Source organism: Equus asinus, chromosome 23 (genome assembly GCF_041296235.1).
Source record: "Equus asinus isolate D_3611 breed Donkey chromosome 23, EquAss-T2T_v2, whole genome shotgun sequence".
NCBI lineage: Eukaryota > Metazoa > Chordata > Mammalia > Perissodactyla > Equidae > Equus > Equus asinus.
In genome coordinates, this window is record NC_091812.1 from 27,769,824 (window position 1) to 27,788,861 (window position 19,038).

General features: G+C 39.0%; 1 protein-coding gene across 2 annotated transcripts in view; it reads right to left on the reverse strand.

Moving 5' to 3' along the window:
• PCSK5 (proprotein convertase subtilisin/kexin type 5) overlaps window positions 1-19,038 on the reverse strand; it is a 444,775-nt gene that overhangs the window by 26,686 nt on the left and 399,051 nt on the right. For both annotated transcript variants that reach the window (XM_070495324.1, XM_044767585.2), the window contains 3 exons: window positions 4,611-4,828; window positions 3,277-3,513; window positions 101-331 (listed from right to left, as the gene is read on the reverse strand). In XM_070495324.1, coding sequence (XP_070351425.1) covers window positions 101-331; window positions 3,277-3,513; window positions 4,611-4,828 — 686 coding nt within the window. The remainder of the gene's footprint in view (window positions 1-100; window positions 332-3,276; window positions 3,514-4,610; window positions 4,829-19,038) is intronic.

The window sequence follows — 19,038 nt, forward strand, 5'->3', positions numbered from 1 at the left end:
AAAAGAAAGACACCAAGGTCTACTGGGCACCAAGCATCAGGCAAGGTCATTTCTCAGATGGAGGGAAGGACAAAGCCCTCCTCCAAGAAGAGCAACTCACTGAGAAGAAGGCTGTCCCTCAGGCAGGTGTGACACTGGTCCTCTGAGGGCCCCGTGCAGTGGAAGCACTTGGCATGACAAGGCTTGCATCCCAGAGCCCCCTCATCCCAGTACTCGGAGGGGGCACATTCTTGGTGAGGCACGCAGTCCCCGTGGTGATTCATCCTCCAGCCATCCTGGCAGGTCATGCAGGTCCCAGATGGCGAGCAGATCTGGCAGGACTTGTGGCAATCTGTGGGTGGGATGGGGCAGCCAACAGAGAGTGAGAGAGCCCAGGGCACGCCAGTTCCCTGAAAAGTGTGTTCACATTCCTTCCTCATTTCTTCCAGAGATTTCCGGGGCTCTGTGCCAAGGGTGTGGGGCCATGAGCTGAGGACAGCCCTTGGGCTCTGGGTGGAGCATTCTTGTTACAAAATGAGAAAAAAATGGCTGTTTCACATTCTTTGTAATATTTAAAGGGCCGCTTCCTGCACTAGGCCCCTCATAAATATTAGTAAGACTCACTGTAACTACCCAAACTGCAACAAAAGAACACTAAGCAATTCTGTGGCAGCATGGTCACACGCTAGTGGATGGCCTTTCACCACCATTACTCCTATTCGGCAGTCCTCCACTGACCTCCCAGAATAACCTTGAGCTTATCACTAATGTAACAATTGTTGAGATATATTATAATTACCTGTTGACCAAAAAGCCCTCTTTTGTATTCATTTATGAATGCACGGTACCTCTGGGAGGGCCTGGCATGTAATAGGCACTCAACGAATATTTCTTAGACAAATGAATAAGAACTATTCACTCCCCTTTTGAGGTTTTAGCAGTTGTTGCTTCCTCTGCCTAGAATTCTCTTCTCCCTGGTACAGCGTGGTTTGTTCCCCCCCTTTCTCAATGACGTCTTCCAGGCCTCCTTCTCTCTAATTTCAGGTCCCTCTGGCCCAACTTCCTGTCCCCCTTCCCTGCCTTATTTTTCCTTCTGATTTATCTTCTGTAGAGTCTGTTTTCCCCAGTAGAATGCAAGCTCCATGAAGGCAGGATTCTGTGTGTATTGCCCCCTGCTGTTCCCCAGGCCTGGTCCTCCACATGGCACATAGGAGGCCCCTGATAAGCACTCCCTGGATGAATAGACGCCTGGTATTATTATTGTGATTATCATCCTCTCATTTTATCTAGATCAGAAAATCAAGGCTGGAGGAGCTCCATCACTTGGCTGGAAAAGGGCAGGCTCAGGAGTTGAACCCACGACTTTAACAAGGGTTCTTGCTATGTCTGCCCCGGTGCCTCGGGAAAGATGTGGGGTCCTTAGAGGTCTCTATGCTGTCTCGTAGGGGATAATTTTGGGGGTGATCAGAATGGATCCCAAGTCCTTGTGTTTCTTAGAAGAGGTCCTGCTTAGAGATTGCTAGGTTCTGGGTATTTCTCTACACCCACTCAAATCTCAATTTTCCGGTCAAGTCCTTTGTTTCTTCTCTCTGGAAAGTCAGGTGGTCACCCCGTTTCTTCCCTCGGCCTCCCCTTGGACTGGTGGAAGGGGTAATAGCATTGCAGGGACAGACTCAAGTCACTTTCCAGTGTTGGGTGGGTCTGATCTGAGGGGAGCCCAGCCAGCTGTGGTTTTTAACGCTCCCCAGCTGATTCTAATGGGCAACCAGAGATGAGATCCAGGGCCCTCCTCAGTGACAAAATCAAATCAAGTAAATTAAGGAAACGTCCTCTGAGACCTATAAATTTCTTTCTATGGCAAATTACTTATATTACTGAGCACCAGAGAAAAGCCCGAAGTTGGTCCTCAGTTCCTGGCCTGGTGCAGGCAAGACGGCCCTGGAGGCCTTGGCTGAGTCTCTGAACTTCTCGTGGAAACTGAGCCCAGCTCCACAGCCTGCCTCCTGGGCTCACTGTGCCCTTTTGCTTCATGGCACAGCCACCTGTCTTCAAATCCATGTTCTTCCACAACTGTTCAGATGGGACACTGACACTAAAGAGAGCTTTACATAAAACACACAAAAAGGTATATCCCAGCTGTAAGGCTAGAGCAGAAAGCCTTCAGGGGAAACTACATCCTCACGTCTTACCAAAACATTTCCCTGAGACCTTGTAGGATGTGGCTGGCCCAAGGTCTCTCATGTCATGAGAGTTCAACCCTGAGCTCTCGCTGTGGTTAGGGGGCCTGCCTCTGGGTATCTATCTTGTGTTTGCTTGGAGGCCACATAGGGGATGACATTACCACTGGCTGCCTAGTTGGAGTGAATCCTGTGACTATACTTAACAGTACAGTATTGTACACGTGAATGTTGCTAAGAGAGTAGATCTTAAACATTCATACAAAATAAAAAGGTAACTGTGAGATGATGGATATGTTCACTGGCCTTACTGTGGTCATCATTTCACAATATATATGTATATCAAATCATCACGCTGTATACCTTAAACTTATTCAATGTTATATATCAATTATATATCAATAAAACTGTCTGAGTGGAGGGGATAAAAGTCACTTCCCCCAGGAAGCTTCCCTCACTTGCTTGAGAATTCCTCTAGTAATGGACAATTTATTTAACTTTTCTGTTCCCTGATAACTAATAAGAGAAAATTCATGCTCAGTTAAAACATAAGGAGGCATAAATAAGAGGATCCTTTCCTGAATGTGTAGGGATTGAACTGCCAAGTGGGAGATGGAATAGGGACCCAGGATGGGAGGAGCTGAAGGTGATGAGGAGGGATGGAGGGAGCTTTAGGGAGGCAAATGGTGAAGGGAGACAAGAGACACTGAGAAAATCCTCTGTGGCACAGCTTTCTTTAGGCTGCTGTAAACCTACAATGGCTTAAAATTTTTTAAAAAAATCTTCCATTTTTGGGTGACTTTTGAAGGCTCATCATCTGTGTTGTAAATCTTCATGTGAGAATCCTTTTTGATCAGCAACTGTTGTGAGGAGGGTCAGCAGTATCCATTGCTAGTAAAAGGTACATGGTCAAAGCTAACAAATGGCTCACTTTAAAAATAAATAATAAATTAGAACAGAGTCACAATATGCTTCCTTAAGCAGGAGGGAAAGGAATGGGATGACAGTTCTGGGGCTGGAACCGTGCAAACCCTGGAACCTACTTTGTCTCAGCAGAGACCCATAATCCCATTAGGCTCCCTGGGATGCGGTGCTTGGCCATGCACCTGGAAGTCTTTACCTTTGCAAACCTTAATCATTTTTTCATAGTAAGTTCCTTCTGGACACTCGTCCAAACACCGCCCATTGTAGAGAACCAAGGACTCCTCAGCACAGAGGTCGCAGTCATCTGCTGAGGGGCCACTGCACTCCAGACAGTCTTCATGGCAGGGGACACACTGGCGTGCATCTTCATAGAAGTGGTTGGGACAGGATTGATGGCACATATCTTCGTACAGGAAGGACCCAGGCATGCACTCTGGGGATGAGGGAAGTAGAAAGTTACTCTCAGGGAGACAGGAGAAAGGAATTCATTCCTTCTGCAGTGGGCTGGCAAGTCCCCACCACTTTGGCTCATTTGACTTTAGGATACATTTGCCCAATCCTCACCCTACCAGGGCACATCCTCCATGTCTCATAAGCCCTGCCTTGGGAGAAGAGACCATGTATGGTGGCCCAATTGGATGGTGCAGGGTTTACATACTGAAATGACCTGCCCCTTGGAGGTGGAAAAATTGTAGTTCTGTGGCAGATGAGTGGTGGCTGACATGCTGGAGGTATTGTTTGAAAAACTCAGAAGGTATTAGCAGATTTTTAAAGTTGTGGTGAGCACCCCATGCTCTATTCAATACAGAAAGCAGTTTAGGAGTTCTTGCATTAGTTAATTCTTCATTTACTGGTAGGGTTGACCAATGAAACATACATGGTTAATCAGGATGAAGAATGCTTTGTGGTTCATTTTGTTTGTGTTCATTCTCTTATTTGGGGAGAATTCTGGAAAATAGATTATGTACTACCAAGAGACTCTTTTGGATAAGACAACACCAGTTAAATGAGTCTATCTTATTCTGGAGAGGGAATTAGACAGTCTTTCTTGGGAGATAATTCCAGAGAAAAAAAGTCCTACCCAGAGTGCTATTCTCAGAGTCTTATAGTTGCCTGAACTTTTCTTTTGCATCTTTTATAACAGTTGCAATTCTCTAGCTACCTCTGTTTTTCATTACTATCAGTTTCTGCTATAAGATTTTGTGCTCAAAGAGGGACGAACTTTGGGTTCTTATTTGCATCTCTAGAACTTGGGATAGTGTTTGGCACACCCTAAGCACTCAGAACACATGTGTAGAAGAAATCATGCAAAAAGGGGCTCTTGTCTGTTTTAACTCACAAAATCCATAGTGGAAAGGCTTTATCTCACCCTCAATTTCCTCAGTGATGTGCACAGAGATAGATACGTTTCAGTAAAGGTAGGGAGACTGGTTCCTCCAGTTCTGGTTGGACATCTCACCCTCAGATAGTCAACCCCCAGCTGAGGAGGCTTAGCAGCCCCACACTCTCCCCTGGGATGCCCTCAGGTACCTTTGCATGTTTTCTCATGGATGCAGTCCTGACACATCTCTGGGCAATGCTTGCACACCCCCTCCACAGCCACGTGCCTCTCAGAGCAGGTTTCCCGGCACTCTCCGTGGTGTAGGACAAGGCCTCCTTCACAAGAGTGGCAGTTGGTGGCATTTCCTTCACATGTTCTGCAAGGAGAGCTACAGCGTTCACATGTGCTATCTGCTGCATAGAAGCCCCTGTGGGGAGAAGAGAGAGCAACTGGAGGAGCTTTCCAACCAGGGAAATTATTCCCACCTTGTGGCAAAGAGTTAGGTCTTAAAGCAGAAGGATTGCTGCCATGTCAACCAAAATGAAGCCATTGGATTTCCTGAGGAAGTATGGTAAGAGAGCAAGTCTGGAAAAATAAAATGAAAAGGATGGGTACAATCCTTATAAATTTGTTTTATTTTAAAATGACTTTTGTTAATTGGTATGTAGTTTAGTTATCTTCTGATTTCCCCATTTTATCTTCTAATTTTCATTCTTTTTTCTTTCATTTTGTTAGAGCCTTACATTAGAGTAGAAAATGCTTTTTATTCAATTTTATTTTTTTAAAAATTTAATAAGTAAAAATATTATTTTCAGAAGGCTCAAAAGGTTCTATAGAATTAGAACCATTTTATATGTACCTAATGCAGGATTGCCAAAGTATATAAACCAACTATTAACAGACCTAAAGGGAAAAATTAACAGCTACACAATAATAGCAGGGGAATTTAACACCCCACTTATATCAATGGATAGATCATCCAGACAGAAAGTCAAGAAGGAAACAGTGGCCTTAAATGAAACACTAGACCAGATGGACTTAATAAACATATATAGAACACTCTGTCCAAAAAACAGCAGAATACACATTCTTGTCAAGTGCACATGGGACATTCTCAAACATAGATCATATGTTGGGAAACAAAGCAAGCTGCAATAAATTTAAGAAGATTGAAATCATATCAAGCATCTTTTCCAAGTACAATGCTATGAAACTAGAAAGCAACTACAAGAAAAAAGCTGAAAAGTCACAAATATTTGAAGACTAAACAACATGCTACTGAACAACTACTGGATCAATGGAGAAATAAAAAATACCTGGAGACAAAGGAAAATAAAAACATAACATACCAAAACTTATGGGATGCAGCAAAAGCAGTACTAAGAGAGAAGTTTATAGCAATACAGGCCTACCTCAAGAAACAAGAAAAATCCCAAATAAACAACCTAATACTATACCTCAAAGAACTACAAAAAGAAAAAAGGCCAAAGTCAGTAGAAGGAAGGAAATAATAAAAATCAGAACAGAAAACAAAATAGAGACTAAAAAAACAATAGAAAGGATCAATGAAATGAAGAGGTAGTTCTTTGAAAAGATCAACAAAATTGACAAACCGTTAGCCAGACTTGCTAAGAAAAAAAGAGAGAAGACTCAAATAAATAAAATCAGAAATGAAAGAGGAGAGATTACAATGGACACCACAGAAATACTAAGAATTATAAGAGAATACTGTGCAAAGCTATACACCAACAAATTGGACAATCTAGAAGAAATGAATAAATTCTTAGACTACTACAACTTCCCAAAACTGAATAAAAAAGAAATAGAGAATGTGAACAAACCAATCACAAGTAAAAAGATTAAAACAGTAAACAAAAACCTCCCAAAAAACAAGTCCAGGACGAGATGGCTTCTTTAGCGAATTATACCAAACACTCAAAGAAGATTTAATCCCTATCCTTCTCAAACTCTTCCAAAAAACTGAAGAAGATGGGATGCTTTTGAACTCATTTTATGAGACTAACATTACCCTGATACCAAAACCAGGCAAGGACAACACAAAAAAGGAAAATTACAGGCCAATATTGCTGATGAACATAGATGTGAAAATCCTCAACAAAATATTAGCAAATTGAGTACAGCAATACATTAGGGGATCATATACCACTATCAAGTGGGATTCATTCTAGGGATGCAGTGATGGTTCAACATCTGCAAATCAATGTGATATACTCCATCAACAACATGAATAAACATCACATGATCATCTCAAAAGATGCAGAGAAAGCATCTGACAAGAGCCAACATCCGTTTATGATAAAAAATGTCAATAAAATGGGTATAGAAGGAAAGAACCTCAACATAATAAAGGCCATATATGACAAACTCACAGCCAACATCATACTCAATGGTGAAAAACTGAAAGCTATCTCTCCAAGAACAGGAACAAGACAAGGATGTCCAATCTCACCACTCTTATGCAACATGGTACTGGAGGTTTTAGCCAGAGCAATTAGGTAAGAAAAAGAAATAAAAGGTATCAAAATTGGAAAGAAACAAGTAAAACTGTCACTATTTGTGGATAACAGGATTCTATATACAGAAAACTCTAAAGAATACAACAAGAAACTATAAGAAATAATCAACAAATAGAGAAAATTTGCAGGGTACAACATCAAAAGATAAAAATCAGTTGCTTTTTTATACACTAATAATGAACTAGCAGAAAGAGAAATCAAGAATACAATACCATTTTCAATTGCAACAAAAAGAATAAAATACCTAGGAATAAATTTAACCAAGGAGGTAAAAGACCTATACACTGAAAATATAAGATTTTATTGAAAGAAATCAAATAAGACATAAAGAAATGGAAAGATATTCCATGCTTATGGATTGGAAGAATAAACATAGTTAAAATGCCCATATTACCTAAAGCAATCTACATATTCAATGGAATCCCAATCAGAATCCCAATGACAGTCTTCATGGAACTAGAACAAAGAATCCTAAAATTTGTATGGAACAACAGAAGACCCCAAATAGCCAAAGCAATCCTGAGAAAAAAAAGAACAAAGTTGGAGGTATTACACTCCCTGAATTCAAAATATACTACAAAGCTATAGTAATCAAAACAGCATGGTACTGGCAGAAAAACAGACACATAGCTCAATGAAACAGAATTGAGAGACTAGAATTAAAACAGATCTATGGACAGCTAATCTTTGAGAAAGGAGACAAGAACATACAATGGAGAAAGGAAAGTCTCTTCAATAAAGAGTGTTGGAAAAACTGGACAGCCACATGCAAAAGAATGAAAGTAGACCATTATCTTACACCATACACAAATATTAACTCAAAACGTTTTAAAGATTTGAATGTAAGACCTGAAGCCATAAAGCTCCTAGAAGAAAACATAGGTAGTACACTCTTTGATATCAGTCTCAGCAGCATCTTTTTGAATACCATGTCTCACCAGGCAAGGGAAACAAAAGAAAAAATAAATGGGACTACATCAGACTAAAAAGTTTCTGCATGGCAAAGGAAACCATCAACAAAATGAAAAGACAACCCACCAACTGGAAGAATATATTTGTAAATCATATGTCCAAAGGGTTAATTTCCAATATAAAGAACTCATATAACTCAACAACAAAGTGATGAAAACTCAATAAAAAAGTGGACACAGGATATAAACAAACATTTTTTCCAAAGAAGATATACAGATGGCCAACAGGCACATGAAAAGATGTTCAACATCTCTAATTATTAGAGAAATGCAAATCAAAACGGCAATGAGATGTCACTTACACCTGTCAGAATGGCTACAATTAACAAGACAAGAAATAAGAATTGTTGGAGAGGATGTGGAGAAAAGGGAACCCCCATACACTGCTGGTGGGAATGCAAACTGGTGCAGCCACTATGGAAAACAGTATAGAGTTTCCTCAAAAAATCAAAAATAGAAATACCATGTGATCCAGCTTTTCCACTTCTCTGTATTTATCCAAAGAACATGAAATCACTAATTCAAAAAGATTTATGCACCCCTATGTTAATTGTAGCATTATTCACAATAGCCAAGACTTGGAAGCAACCCAAGTGCCCATCAATGGATGAATGAGCAAAAAAGATGTGGTATATATATATATACAATGAAATACTGCTCAGCCATAAAAAAAAAAGAAAAAATTGTGCCATTCGCAACAACATGGATGGACCTTTAGGTTGTTATGCTAAGTGAAATAAGTCAGACAGAGAAAGACAAATACTGTATGATTTCACTCATATGTGGAAAATAAACAAGCAAACAAACACATAGATAAGGAGAACAGATTGGTGCTTACCAGAGGGGTGGGGGAGGGTGTGACAGAATGGCAGAAGGGATAAAGGGGCACATATATATGGTGATGGATAAAAACTACATTATCAGTGGTGAACACGATGCAGTCTATACAGAAGCTGAAATATAAAAATGTACACCTGAAATTTACACAATGTTATAAGCCAATATGACCTCAAAAAGGTAACTTTTAAAAAATTAGAACCAATTTTGCCTTTGGATGCTTTCAGCCAACCTCTGATGGCTTCTTTCAAACACACACATATAACATTTGCACACAACATTAAACATATTTGGAGTGACTGTTATTGGAATATGTGTTTGTGTGATTGACTTTCTTCCAGGTGGAAACTCATGACTGTATGTATATTGTAACTCTGAATGATTAAACTATCACATCATAGAAATCACTCACTGGTGTGTGAACACAGTAAATATGAAAAACCCCAACCCTCTCAAATACCTGGGAGATGAGGGAAGTGTAGATGATGTTTCCTTGAAGGGAAAAGCTGAAGGGAAGAGCTGGAATTTGCAGAAGCAGGAAAATCATAAACCAGTTTAGAGAAGATAGTCTTCCAATGTCATAGGTACCTATTCCAATTGTTTTCAATAATTATCCTTCTATTAGTCAGCTCTTGCCATAATAGTGCTGTGTAACAAAACACTCCCAAACTCATCATTCATGTGTCTGGGGGTAGGCAGATCTATGCCGAGCTCGCACTCAAAGAGGCACATGTCATTTTAGAGGAAGAACTCAGGCATGCACTCCAGGGGAAGGAGGCCTGACTCCAAGCTTAACACTGGGTTTGGTTTTCTTCAGGTCCCTATATCCTCCCTGGCACAGGGGCCTACTGGGGCATGTTCTTCTCTTAGCCATGATAGAAGAACAAAAGGGCAAATTCAACCAGGCAAACACATTTTAAGCCTCTGTTTCTCTTCTGCTAACATCCTATTGGTTAAAGCAAATCAAATAAGCCAGCCCAAAGTCAAGGGTCAGGGAAGTCCATTCTGCCTCTCCTGGGAGTTGCTGCAACGTTACAGGCAGACAGCATGGATGCAGGGAGGGGCAAAGAATTGCAGCAAATAACTCAATCTACTAGAGTCCTTTGAATCCTAAAGTCAATAAGGGACTCCTCCTGTACAGCATCTTTACTTGATATTTTAATTAATTAACTCATTCATATCCATTTTATCATTTTTTCAGTTATTAATTTCTTGTATTTACTCAGTAAACAAAAATGTATTGAATATTTCAGGAAGAAATATGACAAGGGTGAATAAAAATAAAAAATCACATTTCTAATGTGGTTTTAAGAAGGCAAAATTGGAGAAGAAGCAGTTTAGGTAGAAGAGAGAAACTATATTGTATCCAGATGAAAGCTAATACCAGGCTTCCTCGCACATTAGCATCCTTAGCTTTTTGGACCATGATGGAGAACACTTGAACAAAGATATTGCTACTTTGTCCAACCAAATCAATCTCTCAAAAATGAACTTGACAAGACAGAGGATAGAAATGTATCATATGCTCACCAAGAGTTTCACTGAATTTGAGAAAATTGAAATTAAGGAAATTTAGTGCTTTCTCAAACATATCACATCTTCAGGGTGAATAAGAATTTAGTAGACTCACTGTTTTTATGTGTGTACTGAGGAATTTGGCTTCACACAAAGAGAGGTCTGGTCTTCTCCCTAAATAACTTCTAAACTCTTGGAATTTCCCAAATGGTAGGAATGTCTTTGTTATTCATCATGGGCCCTCCAACCACACTCGATAGTTTATGCTAATGAAGTGACTCAGGGTGGGGCCAGCCACAATGGGCAGTTTTAGGATGGGGACTGTGACACCAGAAGGACCAACCCTGTGTTTAGAGGTTGGGGGTTTTGGGTTACGTGATATCAGCCCACTATTGGGGAATTTTCTGTGCTGGGCCTGGCCAAGGTCTCTGCAGAGTAATTTCTGGACACTGAAGGTGAGCGATTCTCATACAGAATTTGAAAAGATGAAGCATGAAGAACCTTTTTTCAGATTCTTGTCATAGGAAGTCATTGGATGTTAGATGAGATACTGAAATGAGAGGAATGGATTCAAGCAAAAAAGAAAAAAAAAAGCTATTGAAGACTACTGCTAACTCAAAAATACGTGAATCTCAGAAACTTGTCAGGAGGCAACCAGTAGGCAACACGAGAAGGTATTTTTCAAAGAGCCGCTTTGCTAAAAGCAGCCTTTTTCACACAGATCTGCCCAGTAATTTGTCCTCCTGTCTTCTCCCTCCGTTTATAAAACTTTTCTGTTAATGCTTTATGTCACTGTTATTTTTATTTAAGAAGACAAATATTTCTTTTGAGAAGAAATGGCCACCTGTATTAAATTGTTAAATTTAAAGAACTGTATGTCAAAGTCTTTCTGCTCAGATAAATAAATGCAATGCAAAAGCTGTATGGTTCTGGAGCTTCACCGATATCTTACACCCAGGAAGTGACAGCCTGTGCTTAAAGGAAGACCACGTTGTCTTCTACCAGAGCTTCAAATCTGTTCATATTTGGTGAATTTGAGCACACTTTAAGTTTTGCATTGCCTTTTAAACAATCACTATAATGATGTATGTTACTGCTCAAACTTTTTTCATTCATGAACATATACCATATTTGAAAAAACAGTCACCCCTGATGCTGACTTATAAATAACTCTGAATACTTGGATGCTGTTTCATTGCATGTTGTGTCCCTGTTCTAAATCTTATTGCTGTTTTAGGATGGATCACACCCAAAAGGGCAGTTTCTCAGAAATAGCTGCCAAACCAAGATGAATATTATATTTTCCTCAGGCCTTCTCTCCCCTGGTTTTTTGTAAATACAAAAATGAGGGACCCCACAGTGATCAGACCACCCTACTCCAACAGAAGGGCACTCCTCATGATTCCATAGTCTGCAGGATTTTCAGACCATGTTAGTAGCTTCCTTACTGTTCAAAAAATATAAAATATCTTGGCTGCTGATGAAAATATTAAGAATAATAATAAATTTTCACATATTGAGGTATATAGGGAAGCCATTCTGGTTTAACCCTGATTGGGCCTAAAACTTATTTTTCCCAGAGCAGCCTGACTGATGGCCCACCAAACATGCACTGTACATCTGCTTCAAACATCTTCCCAAAGCAAAGAATGTGTTCTTTAAAGATAGGGATGAACGTCTCCCTTTCTCTGATGCCAATACCAGTACTTTGAAGATAAGATTTTCTTTCCAGAGAACCAAGGTCAAGTTGACCTGCTGTGTGTGCTAAACTGCAGCAAAACATCTCCTTGAGAGTTTCGGGGAAAAAATTGTGTTCCTGTCATGCTTGATGTATGTTCTTTGTTCTGAAATGGTATATAACCCTGCCATAAACCATGCTTCTCCCTTTCTTCCCGGGTAGAGATGACACTTCTGGGCTAGTCCTCAGCATTGTCTCAATAAATATCACTCTATCTTTCTTACCTATAGATTTGTTATTGATTATTTGCATCAACGTTTCTTGGCATAGTCAATGAGATTTCAGAGAAACTCACCTGAGATTACTGGAAATCTACTTTGAACCAGTGCTTGGTACCAGCACCAGCCTATTGAGTCCCTCCAGCTACACTGCCCTCTTCAGGTGCTGTGGTGAGTTCTCCTGAAATCCAGACATCCTTGCTTAAGCTGATGGTCCTGATATTTCTTTGGGCTGTTTCAGCTTTTAAGACTAGATGTTTTAAGGGAATGTGGGAACATATCCTGGGTAGGAGGAACGTAGGGGAAATTTCCTAAGCTAGGGGTCCTAGAGGGAACTTTGAAGTGAACTGGATTGACTGTCCTTTTAATTTGGCTTTAATTAGAAAGGAATTGTGCTTATAACATCTGAACAAATTGTCTGATGGTAAAATGAGAGACTGAACTCATTCAGCTCCAAAGAGAAGTGACATCAGCTCCTCCCAGCCATAAGGCATTCTCAGATGACTGGGAACCTAATGTAAGTGTTTGAGGTTGAACCTTGCAATGTGCAGTGGTCCCATAGGGAATTCTATCATGATCATTCACTTTAAATAATTGATGATTCATCTGGGGACATGCACATAAGGATTAATCATCCAGTGCTCTAAGCCCCCAGAGTAATTTTAGACTACTGGTAGGAAAAATCAAGACATATAAGAGAATGTTCATGGCCTTTTAGGAACTAGCACTCACAAGCAGCACACTTCTGACCCACTACTGTCCTTAGAAATTATTCAGACTTTATAATAAAACCAAACTAATAGAAAATGGGAAATTGTCCTTCTAAAGCCAACCAGCTCTTGGACAGGCAACCATCCACAGAAACTCCAGCTAACTTCCTGTACAATACATATGGAGCTGTTACTTGCAAGTACTTAGCAAAATGGGAAAGTTTGACAAAAGATAACTTGAGTCTTAAGTGGACAAAATAGGGAATTAGTTTACTTGCACGCACAATTGGAAAAAGCTGGCCATAAAATTAAACAACCAATGGGAAGCCTATTTTAATTGAAACTTTGAGGATTCTAAATGAAATCAGGAATCCCATATTTCCCCTTTAAAAGAAAATATTTCCAAATTAAATGATAGACATGCCAAATTAGAGAATGGTAACTGCCCTAGCAATGACGCTAGTGAAATCAAAACCAAATCTGCTGCTCTGCCTGCCACTCAAGCCTTTTGTCCTTCTCTTTCTGCTTCCCAGCCTCATTAGATATTCATTGAATATCTAAGTCATTTCCAGATAGGATGGTATACTGAGACATTGATTGCTGAACATAAGTTTGTCTAGGTTGGGCTTTAAAATTTCTTTTTTCAGGGGCTGGCCTCATGGCCGAGTGGTTAAGTTCGCGCGCTCCGCTGCAGGCGGCCCAGTGTTTCGTTGGTTCGAATCCTGGGCGCGGACATGGCACTGCTCATCAAGCCACGCTGAGGCAACATCCCACGTATCACAACTAGAAGAACCCACAACAAAGAATATACAACTATGTACCGGGGGCTTTGGGGAGAAAAAGGAAAAAATAAAATCTTTAAAAAAAAAATTCTTTTTTCAGAGAGACAAACAATATTTGGGTTATCAATAGACATATTTGAAAGCTACAGCTCTTACACCACAGTAAGTTAAACAACAGAATCATCTACGTGGCCAAATGGAGATGCCAACAAAGAACACTCTTTCCGTTTCATATACACACAATGACAACTTCTCAAAGCCAGGTAGTAATCACTCTCTGACAGGCTCATACTTTGTTGTCTTGGCTTTTCAGATTTACAGCCAGGCAGTATTCTTTATTTAAGAGCTTTCCCCATCTCTTATAACAGCTTGCAAGGCTAAGAATTCTGGTGGTGGCTTTCCAGATATTTATAGCTCTGCTATCAGTTTAAAAGTTGTTCTTCTGTCTTTCAAATCTTTATTCTGCCTGCTCCACTTAGAGCAACTCTCTTCAGCAATAGTGTGAGGATCTTATTGCCTCTGCCTATTCTATTATTCCCTGTTTAGTAGAGCAATATCAGGATAAAACTATAGACACAAGTGAGTCTCATACTGTAATTTCCAAAAAGAAAGTATGGCTTATTTTAATTGTATTACATATAGAGAGTTTATATTCATTTAATATAATGCATAGGCAATTATGCTATCCTCTAAGAGTAAAATCTGTAATTATTCTGTAACAACTGCCTTGCATTATTTCTTTTTAGATGAACTTTGTAAGTTTTTAAAATTAAGAAAGTGACTATATATGAAAAGTAGACAAGGAAAGTGGAAGATATTTCTTTGAGAAGAGAAGGTATGAAGAATGAAAATGCATTTTTGTTAAAGGAAAACAAAAACGTGATTTTGTCCTAAAATAAAATGATTGTACCAAAATAAGAAAGAAAAGATAAGGTAAAACTTAAATAGACATAGAAAGTTATAGAAGGTTTGTGACAAAGGAATCTTTCAAAAGAAATTTTGTGCATGGTCAAGTTGACTAAGATTAAGTTGAAGATTATTAAGTGAATAAGTTTTAATATCAAAAGTAAGCTGGTACAAAAATTAGAATTTGGTTTCTTTTTCTTTTAAAAGGATAATTTTTTGGCCTTTTAGTCTGCTCTTGATAAAGAGATTATGAAAGGTTTTTCTTCACTTTTGAATAAGTCTACCTAACTGGCAAAGATTCTATATTTTGCCAAAATAATTTCCTATGTTCAAAAGCTGAGGTGTCTCTATTAAAAGAACTAAGGTTTTAAAAACTTTTTAACTCTCTATGACTGCCTTTAACCTCTTCTGTTGTCACTTTTGTTAAGTGGATAACTAAGCATTGTTTCACAGTGACCTGTGGTCCTGTTTGACTAAGTCTTTTAAAACCTTTTGATACTTTTTACAAACCTCCCAAAAATTCAAACCCCAAATAAAGTCTTTCTTTTGACCTGAAAGTAACTTTGAGAATTTCCAGTGGGTCCTGGGACTTCTCAAAGAATTTGTTCCCTCTTCCTATAAAGAGGGAGATATTAAACTAATTAAGTTTATTTTGTATATTATTGCATAGGACACATTATCAAATAAATGATGATAAACCTTCTTAGGTTATATTGCATGGGTAAATGTTTAATATAAGTGTTCTTAAAGAATTATATAAAATTCCTAGAAATGTGATACATCCTAGTCAATATCTTAAAAAATTTCCTTGTCAATTGCATTATAATGTCTTTTGTCATTTACACATAGTTACTGTTTTACTCTGATGCTTTTTCAAGTGTGTTTCATCTTCAGAGAGATTCATGGCGAGGACTCAGACATTTACTCCATAATACAGGTTTCTGATGAACTTTCAGATCCTAAAACTGAGCCAGGTAAGAAATTACAGAACTTTAATGGGGAAACTGATGGCTTCATAAAACTGGTAACAAAGAACAATTGAGGAGATTTCTAGGACTGACTGGATATTGTAGGAATTGGTGCCTAACTTTTCACTCATTGCTCAACCATCATATATATTATTTAAGTCTGACCAGTCTAATTTGATTGAATGGACAGCAGAAGGAGAAAAAGCCATAGATACCTTAAAGTCCTTCTTGGCTCAGTCCCCAGCTTTAGGACACCCTAATTTCAACTTGCCATTTTTTGCTTTGTACGCGAAGATAAAGGAAATGCTTTAGGTGTATTAATTCAAGAACATGGTGGTCAACATTGATCTATAGGATATTATAGTCAGCAACTAGACTTGGTAGCAAAAGGATTTCCACTGTGTATAAGGGCTATTTAAGCAATAACTCTTTTGTGTAAGGTCACTGAAGAAATGTTAATGGGGTATACTTTAACTATTTATGTCCCACACTCAGTTGAGTCCCTTCAAATTCTCATCACCCTCAACACTATGTTGTAAGCCAATTAGACTCTTATGAAGTACTGTTGCTTTCTGCACTTAATACGACCTTACCTCAATATAATAACCCTAGCCCTGCTACCTTGCTTCCAGCATCACAGGAGGAAAATGACCACAGTTCCATTTTATTAACAGATTACCTTCTTACTCCTGGGAATGACCTATGAGAGGCTCTTATTGATAATGCTGGTCTAATTTGGTTCATAGATGATTCTTACTTAAAAGATTAGCAAGGACATTTCCATTTTGTATATGCAATAATATCCTCAGAGGAGATAACTGAGTTCTTATTTGCCAGAAATAAAGTCAGCACAGCAAGCTGAATTAATTGCTTTAACTCAAGCTTGTCAATTGGCTAAAGACTAGGTGGCAAATATTTATACTGACAACCGTTATGCTTTTGGAGTAGCATACAACTTTGGAACACTATGGAAACATCAGGGGTTTTTAACCTCTTCAGTACAACCTATAGAAAAATGGAAAACAGGTTGCAGAATTATTAAATGCTGTACCACTACCAAAACAATTGGCAATTATTAAAATACTAGGGCATTCCAAATCTGACACTTTGGAAGCTAAAGGAAATCAACTTGCTGATGCGCCTATTCAGCAGGCAGCTTTAAAAACTTATCCTGTCCAGTCTCAAAAATTCCCACTGCTCTCTGTTAACCCTGCTAACCTGATGAAAGATTTCCTTCTACAGGCTCAAGAAATCACCATGGAAAAAGAGAAACAAATACAACAAAAAGAGAGAATGTTTGACCCCACCATACAAATGTGGTTTGGGCCCAATAAAAAACCCATATTGCCTATTGGAGCACAATTGCCACTGCTCCAGCAGATATATCAATTAACCCATCAGGCACTTGAGGAGATGATTTTGTGGGGAAAACAATATTTTTGGAAACTTTCTCCCACAGTGGCTCATAAATCCTATGCTTGTTGTACTATATGTCCTAAATATAATTCCAGGAAACTACTTCATGGGTCACAAGGCCACTTTCCCCTTCCTAAGAGGCCCTTTGAGGTATAGCAATTGGATTTTGTTCAAATGTCACCATCTGAAGGATATAAATATATCTTAGTAGTGATTTCTATGTTTTCACATTGGGTTGAGACTTTCCCTTGCAGGAGAGTGATAGCTTTAACGGTAGGTAAATTGTTACTAGAAAGAATAATTCCTGTTTGGGTAATTCCTATCAAGTTACACAGTGATTGGGGAAGGAACTCATTTCACTGGACAAATAATTAAATCTATGTGTGACGTTTAGCCAATAATACAGTCCTTGCACTGTGCTTATTGTCCCCAGTCCTCAGGATTGGTAAAAAGAACTAACAGCACAATCAAAACTCAATTGGCAGGAGCTGCCCCCATGGCTGAATGGTTAAGATCGCACACTCGACTTTGGTGGCCCAGGGTTCACTGGTTTGGATCCTGAGCATGGACCTAGTACCACCCATCATGTCATGCTGAGGCAGCATCCCACATAGAAGAACTAGAATGACCTACAGCTAGGATATACAACTATGTATTGGGGAGTTTTGGGAGGAAAAAAAAAAGAGGAAGATTGGAAACAGATGTTAGCTCAGGGCCAATCTTCCAAAAAAACCCAAAAATCCTCAGTTGGCAAAACTTTCAGAAGCATTTAATCTCTCATAGCCAAAAGCTCTTCCAGTAGTGCTCCTTGATCTTAGATCTACACCCTTTGGTAAACATCAGCTGTCTCCTTTTGAAATAATAACAGGATGGCCTATGCAATTAGATGAAGGAATATATGAACCAACTTTGTTCAAAGGAGATAACGTGCATTAATATCAAGGTCTTACTGAGACACTACAAAGAAATGAAAAACTGGTAGCCAATTCTTTTCACAGCAAGCTCCTGGGAGATGAAGATCTTAAGGATCATGGACTACAGCCTGGAGATTTTATTTATTGGAAGAGACACCAACTTAAAGTCTTTTCGCAGCCCCCTTGGAAAGGACCATATCAGCTACTCTTAACCAATCCATGCACTGCAGAATTAAAAGCATAAAATCACAGATTCACATTTATCATTTAAAAGAGTCCCCTCCTCCTGAGTGGATTTCACCTCCTATTACTGACACCTGGCTTTGACTGCATAAGACAAGTATTATCAAATCAGGATGAGAAGAAGCTGATATCTGTTGTAGACAGCTGTCCCAAGATTCCCGACTAGGCCTGTATTCCCAACCTTACATCCCCTCATTTAAACCTTTGTAATCCTTAAGCTGTATACTCCTTTATAATTGCTATAAGAATCATATTCTTGAGTAAATTAGCAATTTTAATACTTTTATGTGACACTAGTCACCTTCCTTCTGTTTTAAATTGTCTTTTGGGTACCTTTTATTTATTGTTCCCATAACTCTAATACTTTCTTTCTATCCCTCTAGACTAACAGAGATCAGAGCTTAAGACTTATTCTTCTGAACCAAACACTTTATTATCATTACTACTGTATCTGCTCTATAGCTGTTAACTGTCATAAGCAATGATTACAAAATCTTGAAGTGTGTGTACAATGTTTGTGCAACAACCCCAAATTATTGACTTATGAAATGCTTCCCCTATCAGCATATACCTCTATGTCTGCTCACTAGGCTTGGCTATTTCCCCTTTAACATGGATAACTGGATAAATTAATAAAATAAAAGCCCAGCTCCAAGGGACATGATGGACCCAGGGCAGGCAGCAACCACCCTGGCATTGAGGGACAATAACTTGATCATCAATGCTTTCTATCAAAAGATTGTTGATAAAACGGGGTAAAATGATGAAAATAATAATAAGTTTTCACATATTGAGGTATATAGGGAAGCCATGCGGATTTAACCCTGACTTGGTATAAAATTTATTTTGCCCAGAGCATCCTGACTGATGGCCCATCAAGCA